The sequence below is a fragment of the Aegilops tauschii genome, chromosome 6 (genome assembly GCF_002575655.3).
Source record: "Aegilops tauschii subsp. strangulata cultivar AL8/78 chromosome 6, Aet v6.0, whole genome shotgun sequence".
NCBI lineage: Eukaryota > Viridiplantae > Streptophyta > Magnoliopsida > Poales > Poaceae > Aegilops > Aegilops tauschii.
In genome coordinates this window covers 225,822,598-225,837,099 of record NC_053040.3, presented here as the reverse complement: position 1 = coordinate 225,837,099, position 14,502 = coordinate 225,822,598, and the positions used below count along the sequence as shown (strand labels likewise).

Below are 14,502 nucleotides of genomic sequence, written 5' to 3'. Positions count from 1 at the left end.
GCAGCGTATGTTTGGATGAAACAGGTGACTTCCTCTAAGTCATGTGCATTTGATGTCAGTTGCCGTCGTGAATTTGAGAAAGTGTGTTTTGCTTCCTCTGGAATCGTCCCAAGTCAGTCGTGCATGTGCGAAGTATTCTATGGTTTTATAGGCTCACTACCTCCATTCCGTATGTATTCCATAGCACACCAAGCCACTGATCGATTTGTTCAAGATAAAGGTGTCTATTCTAAGCTTAGTACCTTAGACCTTCGCGCGAAGACTTCGGTATCATTAATGATGGTTCCGAACCAGAAATCAGTAGTATTTACTGTAAGACTTCTATGTGGTCATGCTTGTCATGGACAGTGTGTTCACATGTGTCTTGGAATCCAACTCATGTTTTGGAGCTTGCTTCCGTAGTTCATTTCCCGAGAATCTCGCAACGTCATCTCGTCGATTTGTGTTGCAAAAAATTTCTTCAGACATGGTGAGTCTGAAGCATCTTGTCACCAACTGGGTCTGAATATCAGGCATATATGATGGTTGGAACTTTTCCAAGATCTATTATTGCAATATCTTGCTTGAGCAATTTGACCATCTTCTCCATGAGGATTTCATATGAATTATTCTAGAAGTTGTTCCTTATGGATTCTTTGTGCTCCCGAAGTTCGACCTTTACTTGGTGTTCTAGATACCAAACGATACCTATAATTGGGTTACCTTAGTACATCAAGGAGAACATTAGAAGCGGAGTGCTAAATGTCTCTCGGTCGATCATCCAGATTTTGTTTCCTTGGCGTCGTCAAGGTAAAATCTAAGAAAGTGTTGTCTTCCTTTGCATCCGCATTCTCTATCTTTATCTATCATGGTAGTACATGGTGTCACCAAGATGTTTGGCACATACGTTGATAAAACCCTGATGAATATGGAAATGCTCAAGTTCTTGAGAGCACGCTTAGACACTAGGTTATACCCCCGATGTCAAATGGAATGTGCCTTCCATTTGCCGATAGCTCTATAACCATAGTTTCCATCATGGTCTAGGTATGCCATTCTTTCGAATTCCTTCAAATGATCAATTGTGAATGGCCTCAGGATGGTATGAAGAGTTCCAATGAACTATATATGAAAAGTAATTCTTTTTGCTACTTAAGGAAATAATTCTATGAGTCACTCTTCCTAAGGTGCCCCGTTATGGAATCATGGTAATTTACCCTGGCTACTTTGACATTTTGCACCATCATACTTAAGTGTTGAGTTGTTGCCTACCTATTTTAACCTTTGTCATTTGTTCCTTACATCCCCCTTATGTGTGTTTTGTGTCTCAGGTCAAGAGATGTTTGAACGTCTCACTCCATGAGTTGGCCTTGAGTTGCTCGATCTTCAAGAAGATCGATTCATGTATAGTTTCTTCCTGACGTCATCGTGTTAGATGAAGATTTCGAAGGCAAGGATGTCAAGATCAATATAGTGTAATGGATCAACATCTTCGAGAAGGGCAGTTGGATCATGAAGATTGTGATAGTTAATGTCCCCTGTGTCTTCTTACCTCACGTCTTGAATCTTGGGATGAGATTCTTGTTTAGTGGGGGTGAGTTGTCATAACCCTAGCTTAGTCATTACTTGTCATTGCATAATCATCCATGCATCATGTTTCAAATTCAAATGAATTTGAAACGGGGATTGATCAAACCCCAGTACCCCTGTAAATTACCAGTATCAACTAAAATATTTTTCAATGAACGCAAAATGCCCTTCAGATAAGTTCATCATTTTTGAATTGGCTAAAAAATTCTGCAAAAAAGGGTGCACATTTTTCTAGGCCGTCCTGGATTTTGAATTGAATCATATTGTATTTGAATTGGGGCATTTAAATTCTATAAATAATTTTAAATGCTCCAACAATTCTGAAAATAACCGAGGGCCTCTGAAATAATTCATTTACTGCCCACAAATATTTCCAGAATTTATAGAATTGATTTGGTATTAAAACTAAATCAGAAATAAACTGCAAAAATAGAAAACAGAAAGATAATAGAAAGGAAAGGGTTACCTGGCGCTCACCTAGTCGGCCTAGCCCAGCAGGGGCAGGGTGATCTTCTTCCCACGCCACTTGGACACAGTGCATGTGCCCAATGCATGCGCGCCCGTAGTTCGCCACCTGTTGCTTTCCCCGAGCCACGTTGATGCCAGGAATAAGCCCTCCGTAGCTGTCCCGATCTCGCTGACTTCTTCCTCCTCACTTTTGTGGTGAAATGTTGCGTGGAAAAATAAAAAAATCTACGCACACGCAAGATCTATCCATGGAGATGCATAGCAACGAGGGGGGAGTGTGTCTACGTACCCTCGTAGACCGTAAAGCGGTAGCGTTTGACAACGCGGCTGATGTAGTCGAACTAGTTCGTGTACCAACCGATCGAGCACCGAACGTACGACACCTCCACGTTCAACACACGTTCAGCTCCGTGATGTCCTCCGCCCTCTTGATCCAGTAAGACGGCAAGGTAGTAGATAAGTTCCGGCAACACGACGGCATGGTGACGGTGATGGTGATGTGATCTCCGCAGGGCTTCGCCTAAGCACTATGAAAATATGACCGAGGGAGTAAACAGTGGACGGGGGCGCCACACACGGCTAAGACAATGTTGTGTCCTTGTGTGGCGCCCCCTCCCCATGTATATATAGGTGGGAGGGGAGAGGGAGCAGCCCAGTCGGCCAGGGTGCGCCCCTAGGGGCTGGCCGCCGGCCCTAGGGCTCCTGCCCTCCTGCGCCCCCACCTTTCCTTGTATGGACAAGGGGGGAAGGAAAGAGGAGGAGAGGGAAGGAAGTGGGAGTCAAAATCCACACTTTCCTTTCCCTCCCCATAGGGCCGGCCCATATAGAGGGCGCACCAGCCCCTTGTGGGCTGGTGTGTTCTCTCACTTGGCCCATAAGGCCCATAACTTTGTCGGGGATGCCTGAAACTCCTTCCGTTGTCTGAATACCATAGTCATATATATCAATCTTTACCTCTCGGACATTTCGAGACTCCTCTTCATGTCCATGATCTCATCCGAGACTCCGAACAACATTCGATCACCAAATCATATAACATATAGCACTATATCGTCAACTATTGTTAAGCGTGCTGCCCTACAGGTTCGAGAACTATGTAGACATGATCGAGACACCTCTCCGGTCAATAACCAATAAAGGAACCTGGATGCCCATATTGGCTCCAACAAATTTACAAAGATCTTTATCAGTCAAACTGTTGTGCCAACGTACATAATTCCCTTTGTCCATCGGTATGTTACTTGCCCGTGATTTGATTATCGGTATCTTCATACCTAGTTCAATCTCATTACTGGCAAGTCTATTTACTTGTTCTGTAACACATCATCATGCAACTAACTCATTAGTCACTTTGCTTGCAAGGCATCTTATGATGTGTATTATCGAGAGGGCCCAAAGATACCTCTCCGATACTTGGAGTGACAAATCCTAATCTCTATCCATGCCAACTCAACTAACACCTTCGGAGATACCTGTAGAGCATCTTTATGATCACGCAGTTACGTTGTGACGCTTTATAGCAGACAAGGTATTCCTCCAGTATCCGTGAGTTGCATAATCTCATAGTCGAAGGGATATGTATTTGACATGAAGAAAGCAATAGGAATAAACTGAACGATCAATATGCTAAGCTAACGGATGGGTCTTGTTCATCACATCACTCTCCTAATGATGTGATCCCGTTATCAAATGACAACACATGTCTACGGTTAGGAAACCTTAACCATCTTTGATAAACGATCTAGTCTAGTAGAGGCTTACTAGGGACACGGTATTTGTTTATGTATTCACACATGTATTTAAGTTTCCGATCAATACAATTCTAGCATGAATAATAAACCTTTATCATGAATAAGGAAATATAAAATAACAACTTTATTATTGCCTATAGGGCATATTTTCTTAAACTTTCCCCTGGTCCCTCACTCAATCTTGAGCTCGACCGAACGAGCTCGTCCCTGCCATCCACCGTTCGTGCAACCACCGGCCACCCCAGGCCTTGCCATCATGTCCAGGAGCTCCGCCTCGACGCCCTCACCCTCTCTGTTGACTCGCGTGGTGCCGGACGGCCCGAAGCGCCGTTCCCGACCTCTTCTTCCTCCTCGGGTCATCGAGATTGCCACCGCCGCCCCGCTCACTCGTACCTCCCCCAAGCCCGTTTGTCCTTCTCAGCATGATCGCTATGAGCTCCTTTGCCACTCCCGGCTCTCCCAGCACTAGATAATGCCCCTAGCCGTGTAAACCACCAAAGCCGAGAGCTCCTCGGTGCGAGCTATGTCGCCGCCGTCGCTGCAGCCGCTGGAGCTTGCGTCCAAGCGCGTCATCATGCTTGAAACGCCCCCAGGAGTTGATCACAACCACCAGCTCCTCCTCCCATGCACCCTAGCGCTGAACCCGGCCTCGCCCGAACTCCGACCGCCACTTAAGTGGTCGCCTCCATCGAATCTGGCCCCCGTGTGCCTAGATGTGCGCTTCCTTGGATGTGGCGCATGCCCAACTGCATGTAGAGCCCCTCCGCCGTCATTTTGGTCTCCAGAGGGAGAAACCCGAAGCCCTTTGTCGTCTCTGGCCTCGCCGGTGATGAGTCACGGGCCAACTCCAGTGAGTTTGACCTCGGTTGACCAGATTTGACTTCCCTGGAGTCATTGACGTGGGGGCCAGCCCCATGTTAATTAACTTAATCACCTAATTAGCACTAACAACCACTGTTAGCTAGATGTGACACTGACACGCGGGTCCCACCGGCCAGGTTTTACCTGAAAAACCAGTGTTGACTGCTGATGTCACCCTGACTTAGTGCTGACGCAGTAATATATTTTCTGGATTTAGTATAATTTAGAATAACCAGAAAAATCCAGAAAATGATATAAACTTCTAAATATCATATAAAATCAGTCGTATCTCATATGAAAAAGATTTATATATGAAAAATGATCAGAAAAATATGAAGAATATGTGTATGTCATTTTCATGCTTGTTTGGAAAAGTTAAGCTCATAGAATAGTAAAAATGATGATTAGGGAAATTTATGAAATAACATTTAAAGTTGGAATTTGATCTTGTTTGAATTCCACTTCAATTAATTTGCTTAAATGTTGAAATAGGTGAATTCAGTACCTTAAGATGCATGTCATACATTTGGTTGTGCATTGCATTTATTGTGTTCCTTCTCTGCTAGCCGCCATTGTTCCTTCTCAGTAGCTGACGTTTCTGACATTGTGATAAGAGTCCATGTAGGAGTACATGGTGGGTTGTCTCATTGAAACCGTCCTGAGGAACTGAGTTCCTTGTTTGTGATCCTAGAGCAACTATTACCACACATTGGGCCCTAAAAATGGCCAATTCGACTTATTAACCCCCATGTACTCTGTCTAGGAGTTGCAAGTAGTTTATGGTGTTCGTAGTATGCTGGAGGCCGTACGTAGCGCTGACCCTAGGGGTGGGCAATGATGTGGTAGGCAAGTGGACCAGTGTACCAGGGCACCCATTTGGTGGGCTTGAGAACCCTGCACACATTGTTTGTGGCCGTAGTGGAAACCCCGGCCAGACTTCCTTATGGATGGAACTCAAATAGGTGATAAACCTGGACTAGAGCTTTGGTGGTTAGTCAGGTCATGGTCTACACGCACGCCCGCTTTCGCTTGAAGGCTGCCGAGCACATGACGTGTGCAGGCGCTAAGTGGTGGAAACATGTGTGAAGAAGTACGTACACCCCTGCAAGGTTATAAATGATCTATTTGAATAGCCTCGTCTGAGGATATGGACTACTTCGAAAGCTTACATTGTTCATAGACAAGTTGAAACGGATACTCTAAAATGTGTAAGATAATTGTGAGTGCAATGGATGGCCTTCTCGTAGGGATACGGGAGCGGATCCATACTGGTGTACTGATGTGGTGAATACGTGGACTTGTGTGCATTCTCTCACTTCAACGAAAATACTAGTGGTCGTAGTATAGGATAGCCACTCAGTCAAAGCTGACTTGCTGCAGTTAAACTCCACCACCCCATTGTTGATACCGATGCATAAGTTGATTGTTTTGATGTAAGTCTTAGTGAGGACATTTGTATTCACATTTGCTTAATTTATGTTTTTGCATAGGATACTTTAGTCTCACCTTAGATTCCTGCAACGAGTTTGACTTTGATCGATTAGCTTTGGAATTCCAGACAGAGGTTTGGCTTCTATGGAGGGTCTTGTAGATAGACATGCTTTCTAGCCTTCTTTTTCAGTTGTTTTTACTTAGACAGGATAAGCTTCCGCAGGTGCTTGTTGCTTGTATGACTTTGTATGTTGGGTCATGTGACCCATGTTTGTAATATCATGCTATGTATGGATCCTCGGAGCCTTGTAAATAAATACTTGAGTGATAGAGTTATGTTGTGATTCCATGTTGTATCTACACATATCAAGCATATTGTGTGTCTCTTATTGAAATGGTTGGTATGTGTGGGATCCGACACCTAGTTGTTTACTCTTGGTAACCTTCTTATGGGGAAATGCCTCCTAGTGCTTCCACTGAGCCATGGTAGTTCGCTAATGCTCCAGAACACATGGATTGACCAACGTGTGTCCTTCTTTGCAACTATGTCTATCCCTATAGGGAAATATCACGAGGTGTTTACTGGAGTCCCTTATAGCCTCGCTATGATGTTGTTACACTCGCCGCTGACTGACACGTGCATTGTTGGGTCATGTATGCATGTACCTGTAAGTTTGTGCCACCTTGGTTTACGACTAGTCATGTCGGCCCAAGTTCTCTGGCATATGGATGCTAGCGACACAATCATAAACATGAGCCAAAAGGCACAAACGGTCCTGACCAAGGTAAGCCTACAGCCGTTTTTAATACCGCGTGAGGCCACAAAGCGATATGATGTGTTGCCTGCTAGATCGATGTGACTTAGGATCGGGGCCCCGACAGATGCCTCGTAGGGCATGAGCGATAGTCCATGGGGCACAAGGGGGGAAACCATCGACAAAGACCCGAACGATGACTGCGCCGGGGCACGGGCGGTGAGACCGCGACGATCGGTGCAACTGGCGACTGGGTCACATGGGCGATCACAGGAAGCAGCCGGACATGCGCCCGGGCGAGAGGTTGGGACGCCAGGATCGGGAATCCCGCAGCAGTAGGAGGTGCGGCGGAGGAGGTCAAACCTGAGGTGGTGGTGGAAGACATGAGGGATCGACTTAATCTAATACCATGTAAGACAAAGAGATTTGGGCCAATAGCTCAACGCTTTAGGGCATGGCTTCTGATATATATATATATATATATATATATATAATATATATATATAATATATATATATATATATACAGCCAGTCTATTCTTCTAATATTAGCAGAATAGTTATTCTGATAACACTTCCGCACTTCATGTTCAACAGAAGCGAATTGCATGTTTTTTACGCTACGCACTGCAGTGCTACACGGGAGAACTGCTTCAATTTCTGGCGGTCCGCCCGCGTATTCTGTGTGGAATCGAGTGTTGCAGGACGATTTAATTTGTTTATGGATGTCAGTTGACCTTTATTCTTTGTAATTTACAGGAAAAACGACTAAAATCTTGGTAAATCGAGGGATTTGGCGAGCGAGTTTTGCTCTGTTCGTTCGTGTTCTTGTCGGAATCGACTTTTTGGCGCTCGAATGTTGTTTGTTAGTCGGAATTGTTTGATATCGTTCGTTTAATCGCACCTTTTACTCTAGAAATTGTGTAATTTTTAGGAGTTAGTTTCCAGTTCCCACGAATTTGGTTGTGTGGGTGGGTGAGCTTCGTCCGCTCCTCTGGTCTTGTTGATTTTTTGGATTTTGTGCCTCGATGTGTTTTTGAATCTTGTAATTACTGTCGCTGTTGATTTTAATTCATTGTATTGAGGGTATAATTCTCATTCTTTGATTTGCAATTTTTAAATAAAAGCTTATGCTGTTCGTCCAGTTTGTCGTGTGTTCGATGTAGTTTTTTGCGGGGTATTTTTCGATAGTTTAGTTGTTGGACAATTTTTAGGCGAGTTATGTAAGTGCGATTGAATTGGCACCTCTGTTAGTCTACGACATATCTGTATTTCTACTGCTTTAATTTTATTGTTGTTGTTCTGGCATACGCTCTAGTGCACTGCATTTTCGTTAGCAGTGTACTTCATTTTAGCTATATTACAGTGGTCATGGCAGCTTATGAGATTTCTCTTTTCTTAAACTGCATTCTGTGTTTTAGAGGACTGCATAATATGTACTTTCGTACTGCATTAGCAGTATGGTTAATCTTCTATTGTGCTATTAGAATAGATGGTCCATTATATGCTTTTGTTAGCTGAATAGTTATTATGACAATTTTTTTGAACTGAATACTATGAGAATTCTTTCGAACATCATATGTTAACTGCAAAGTTTCGACCATTCGCATTGCATTGTTACTGTTCAAATGACTGCTTTTTTATTTTTAGGACCAACTATGTGTTTGAGAGAACTGCATTACTGCCAGCAGCAACTTGTCTAAAAATGGGTGATAAAATGATGCAGATGAGGTTGCATACTTTAAATAGGAACCGTTCAAAGTGTCTGGTGGACATAATTTTAAAAGCGTACACCATTAGCAAAGCATTAGAAATATGCCACCGATGGCTTGCTTCATATTTAGACTGCCTACAGTGCAAATATTGTGAACTTCAGGGAGTCTTCTTCTTTGTAGAAAAACAGCATGGCCACTTCTCCGACCTCAAAGCCATTCTGGGAGACAAATTCTTTCCAACTAGTAGTTATGTTGATGCATTCTTCAGAGTCGATGTGGTAGTCAGCTTGCATATCTCCATACTCATTCTTGTGTACTGTCTCCAAAGTAACCTTCCCTGAACTCGGAGCAGGAAATTTTACTATGGATGGCAGTTTCTGCATTTTGGAAAGGATGGAAAAAGAATGTTTATAAGTAAATAACAATGTATGAACATATATATACCCATTCTTTATACTTAGGATGATCTGTTTTACGTTGAGTTTAATATGTACATATATATGACTACTATTTTTTATAAAGTAGTTGCAATGTATGAACAAACTTATATACAGAATTGACCTCTAGTTTTACTAGGATATATATTATACTGTAACATGTTTGTACTGCAAGGTCATTTACAGTGTACTTCGCTAGCATGTTAAGAGAACTGCAATACTGATCTACTGACCCTCTTTTTTGTTCGTGTGTTGTGGTACTAAAGAAAAATAGGTGGAAGCATCTAGTCTTAATAGCTAACAAATCTGAACAACAATACAAATTATGTTTTGTATTTTGTTGACACTACTGAACAAATTGATTGAACTATATATTCAGATGTGGATTTGCAGGTAGGTTATGTCCAAAATTGTGAGGGGAAAAACATACCCAACTTTCCTGTAGATCTGCGGTTGTGAGGCGATGATGAAATGGCGGCTGAAACCCCCTGTTGGGTATCATCAGGCACCCGAGCATGCTGCGCCACTCGGTGTTGGTGAGCTCTAGACCTTCTGCGTACACGCATTGTCCTCTACCGGCGCCGTCCTTGCCAAACACCCGCACTTACAGTCCATGGTGGGTTCAGTGGAATTCCAGAGAAGAGCTGGGGATGGGATGAACCCTAGATCTATGATTTGAAGAAAAAGAGGAACGGGGAGGAGTTGTGTTAGTCTGGAGCACGAATGGATACGTTTTTATGCAACCAATTGACCAACGGAAGTAATAAATGTTTGTGGTTGGTGTTAGGTGGCGGATTGGTTCTGATTCGGTGTCCGCGAATGCATTTGAGTAGTAAGAGGACTGCTTACTTGAAAATAGCGAACTGCATTGTCATATCAAGACGAACCGCGGAACGCGTGGTTGGGCCTGCGTTTGTGTATGGTACGTGGGATTTTTTTAAAAACAATTCAGTGGCCACTCTTTTTGTGTGTTGGGCCTGTGTTCAGGGAGTGCAGACGCATTGGGCCCAAGTCGGCCTGTGAGCACGGCTGGTTCCCGGTGCGTTGTGTGCGGCCTAATGTTGTCCCACCTCGCCCGCGGAAGGCGCGCCCGACCTGTTTATAAGCGCTGGTGAGGCAGCCGTATCGAACTCCTCTGGTTACTTATTTGGGCGCTTATACACGGCGCTCGCTGCTCTATGCTCTCTGACCTGTGGGCCCATGTGCGCCCGGCCCCACGCATCGTGGCTCAGAACGACTCGCCTGCTATGGGCGCAGACCTACTACGAGACTGGCTGCGGCCGGCTGCACCTGGGTGGTCAATATTTTTTCTATTGTTCTTTTTTCAATGTAAGGGCGTGCACTGCTTAGCAAACCGTCCTTGCACTGCATTGACCAGTGTTCTGTACTGCATGTGCACGCATCCCGTACTACATGTACAATTCTCATTTTTTGTTTTCATGTTTTTGCTCTTATGTAATCTTTTTTCTAATAGGGGAGTGCACTGCTTAGTAAACATACTTGTACTGCATTGATTATGTTCCTGTACTGCACGTTCATATATTTCCGCACTACAATTTTTTTCAATGTAGGGGCGTGCACTGCTTTGTAAACCATATGTGCACTGCACTGATCAGAGTTCTGTACTACATGTGTACGCAGTCCGTACTACATGCACAGTTCTCATTTTTGTTTTCATTTTTTTGCTCTTATGTAATCTTTTTTCCAATGTAGGGGAGTGCACTGCTTAGTAAATCATTCTTGTACTGCATTGATTACGTTTCTGTACTGCACGTTCATATATTTCCGCACTACATATAGAGATCGCATTTTTCTTTTTGTGTTTTTTCTCTTATCTATTCATTTTCCAAATTGATGGGCGTGCACTGCTTTGTTGGGTACGTGTAAACTTCATTTGACAGAGTGTGTACTGCATTGGTACACAACTTGCACTGCATGTGTCCTATTTGCACACTGCTCGAATCTAATGATTCATAAGCAAACAACAGAAAATAAATTATCACAGGCATTCTGTAAGACAAGTTCATCATGAGCAAACTAATTTCAATAGAAAGCAATCTAGCATAATCAAAGTTCACATCATTGCAAGCGAGTCTGCATGGCAAGCAAACTAAGTTCAGCAAAAGCAAATGATCACAAGCAAACTAACGATACATAAGCAAACAACATAAAGCAAATTTGATGATAATTCTAAAACAACGCTGCATTGGTGGCTCTTTGGCCGGCACCATCTTCTTCTTCACCAGTCAGCGTCTCCCCATCCCTAGCTGCTCCTGGCGCGCTTCTTGGGGGGCTCCTCCTTCTCCAGCTTTGCACGGCAAAGCCCGTCCTGGGTGAGGGTGATGCGGTTCCATATCTCGTACGCAGCGTAGGCGTCTTTTCCGCGTACTCGATGTGCCTCATGGACAGAGGCAAGGTGGCCCAGCGCTTGTGCTCGTCATTGGTGATCTTCTTCTTGTTGTTGTAGTAGTCGTCGATGAGCATGCCGGAGACGTCTCCAAGGGAGTCCAACTCCTTGGTTGCCTCGGGCACCCTCCACTCCTTCCGGATGTCGACGAAGTTGGCGACTTCCAGATTGATGCGCTCTAGCCTTTTTTGTCGCCGTCGATGGAGAAGCCTGCAAAGGTGTACCTGGGGTCGGCGAGGAAGTTGTCGAAGACGGTACACCTTTCAGCGGCGCTCAGTTGAAAGAGCAGCACCGAGTGTTTCTTGCCGATGGAGAGTTGGCAGAGGGCGGGTTTCTGATCGCTTTAGGCTCGTTGTTGTACTCGAGATCAATGCCGACGATCTTGTGGCACTGGAGGCTGAGGTGTCGCTCGTACTGCGCGAGGGTGATCGCCACCTGCTTCTTGTCGTTGGTGTGGATGACGTGCAACTTGTTGTTGCCGTGGGCCTCCACGCCCTGGTACTCGTCGGCGAACGCCATGGCCGGTAGTAGGGCTTGGTTTGCATGGAGATGGATGTGATGGAGCGATTTTGTGGCAGTTCAATGGATACTTGTGTTGTTGTGGATGAGAAGCCCTTTGGCAGGGGTCTGAATTTAAGGGGAGGGCGCGGGGTGGGATGGCCGCATCGGATGATCTGCACGATCTCGCTGATGATGCGGTTTGTGCAGATCGTGGATTGGTGTTGCGTCTGTGATCGTGGGCTTGTGGCGATGGAACCGCTCCGATTGGGTGGTTGTATGCGAACGTGGTGTTTTTTAACGTGGTTTTTTATTTTTGATCAGTAGATTTTTTTTAACCACCACTTTCTGTGCGAACGGGCATTTTGTCACGTTTTATATGTATCCTGCGTGATAGTGGAACTGCATTGGTTAGAGTTCTGCACTGCATCGTGTGCAATGGAGAACTGCAAGTTGTCTACATATGCTTACTTCACAGTACTTTTTGCGTGTCCTTGCTGCAGCCCGTGAATAAAGTACAATGTATTCCGCAATTTTATGAATTTTTCGGTGTGTTCTATACCGTTATTCATGTAGGTAATCCGGAACTGGATTGCTATACCGTAGTGCTTCGTGTAACGAAATGCACTGCATTTTTCTAGTGCTGCGTACTGCATCTGTTTTTTGGCTGTACTTACTGCAGTCCCTGGTACGGGAGGGGTAGGGGGGTTGCCCCCCCCCCCCGCGCCCATTTTTTGTGTGGCACTTATTTGAATGTAGACTTTTTCTTTTCGGATGCGTTTTCTTAACATGCGTGTTGTTTTTTATTTTAACTTTTTTTACAAACTGCGTTTATTTTATTTTTGTTTTACCGATTGAACTTCATTGTTCTTCATAGAGAACATCATCATGTGCGTTTTTATGTGGTCTTTCTTATTTTAGCCGGGCCATTTTTGGGCCGGCCCGTTTTATGTTGCCTTTTGCCACACGCGGGCCTCCTACGTGTCCGTTCCAGGCGATCCCACCGCTCCGCTGACAGGGAGAGAGACCGAGAATAATCCCCTCTCCTCTCTTGCAGTTCCTCCCTCGAGCAAAACCGCCATCGCCCGCAGCAACCGCCGTCGCCCGAGGAACCGCCGCCCTCAAGAGGTTCTTATTCCTGCATTTCGCGTCGTCGTCCGCTCCGCGTGCCCTTGCCGTTGCGCTCCCGCAGCCCTTTCCTATCCGTTGCCGTCGCCGCACCCTCCCCCCTCCCCGCCGCCGGCGCCGCACCTTTTTTCTGGTACGTTTCGCTTGTTCTCGGTCTTGATCGTCCCCTCGTCTTGTTTTGTTATTCTCGTAGTTGCTGTTGTTGTTTTTGCTTGTGTAATTTTTCCGTAGGCAGCCGATTTTATCTCGATTTTGGAGTCGATACTCGTGTGTAGCAAGGTGGATCTAGGGTTTCGTGAGATTTTCGCCGATTTTGTTGCTTATATCTGTCACTTCGTCGTTGTGCTGCAGGAAAACGCCATGTCTTCGCCGAGCAGAGTGGGAGGAGGAGTTCAGGGTATGTGGAGTGCTTATTTTAGGCTTTTGTTTATTTTGTTTGATGTTTATCTAGTTTCCTAAATCATCCTGCATATTGGTTTATGCTTTGTTAGTTGTCAGCGTTCGTTGCATTATTTTGTCACGTGGTGTTTTGTAATTTCTGTTTCTGGTTCTTTTTGAATCAAGTAGGTGATTGTGGTTCTCATAAGGATACACCAATTGCCTCTCGTTGTCCTGGTGGTAAGGATCATGGTGTGGAGGGAGGACATCAATTGAATTCGCCGATTGAAACTCCTCCCATAAGTGTGCCCCCTCCTTCTGGTATGTGATTGATTTGTTTATTTTGTGTATGCTGGTTACTTTGATGTTGTACAAATTGCTGTTGCCTTGCTGTATCTAGTCCGGCATTTTGTTGGGAAGAAACATGAAGTTAGTGTATGCAGCACTGTATTTATTTTGTATATGTGAACTCCACTATATATATGTGTGAACTGCATTGTTGTTTTATTCATGTTTTTTGTGCAATGCATTAATTTTTTTTTTAGCTTATGGTTTGAGCACTGCATTTTATATGTCTAAGTGTACTGCATTTGTTCTTTTTGTGCACTTTTTAACGACCATAGTCAAACTTCATTTTGACGCAGTGTCTGTTTTCCATGCTGGGGCGCTTGTGTTAGAGGAGGTTACTCAATTGATTGACCATTATTTTGCAGAGGGTAATGTTGGTGTGAGCTTTGACCAGAGACGTCCCGTTTTGTCTGAGACACAGTCGCAGTGTGTTGATGGTACAGAGGAAGTTACACAGGATTGGATGGTCTCGGAACAGCTTCGTGAGTATGAGTTAAAGCAAAGCAAGAAGAAGTTGAGGTTTGAAAGTGACTCAAAAGAGTTTGCGGAGAAGGAGAAGCACAGGAGAGCTGCAGATGGTGCCAAGGGTGCCAAATTTGCCAAGGTGAGGAAGCCTTCTTTGCAGAAGAAGAGATTGAGTACTGTTGCTGAGGAAGGTGGTACACCTCGGCGGAGTCCACGTGTTGCTGGCATGAACAAGAATCTTGGCAAGAGAACTGCTGAAGCTGGTGGAAAGGATGATCCTCAGTGCAAGCGA

The 14,502-nt window shown here is 44.7% G+C and overlaps 1 protein-coding gene across 1 annotated transcript; it reads right to left on the bottom strand.

Moving 5' to 3' along the window:
• Positions 1–10,821: 10,821 nt before the first annotated feature.
• LOC141025982 (uncharacterized) lies at positions 10,822–11,912 on the bottom strand. The gene is made up of 3 exons (XM_073501921.1): positions 11,686–11,912; positions 11,376–11,603; positions 10,822–10,996 (listed from the first exon to the last, which is right to left on the bottom strand). Exons 1-3 carry the CDS (start codon positions 11,910–11,912, stop codon positions 10,822–10,824), a joined length of 630 nt encoding a protein of 209 aa, XP_073358022.1.
• Between the last annotated feature and the right edge of the window lie 2,590 nt (positions 11,913–14,502).

Excerpts from the sequence above, each read along its gene's own strand:
- LOC141025982 (XM_073501921.1), bottom strand. The coding sequence starts at position 11,912 with ATGGCGTTCGCCGACGAGTACCAGGGCGTGGAGGCCCACGGCAACAAC. Across the intron at positions 11,604-11,685 it reads CCATCGGCAAGAAACACTCG|GCTTCTCCATCGACGGCGAC; the intron begins GTGCTGCTCTTT and ends ACACCTTTGCAG. Across the intron at positions 10,997-11,375 it reads CTGTCCATGAGGCACATCGA|AATGCCTGTGATAATTTATT; the intron begins GTACGCGGAAAA and ends CTTGTCTTACAG.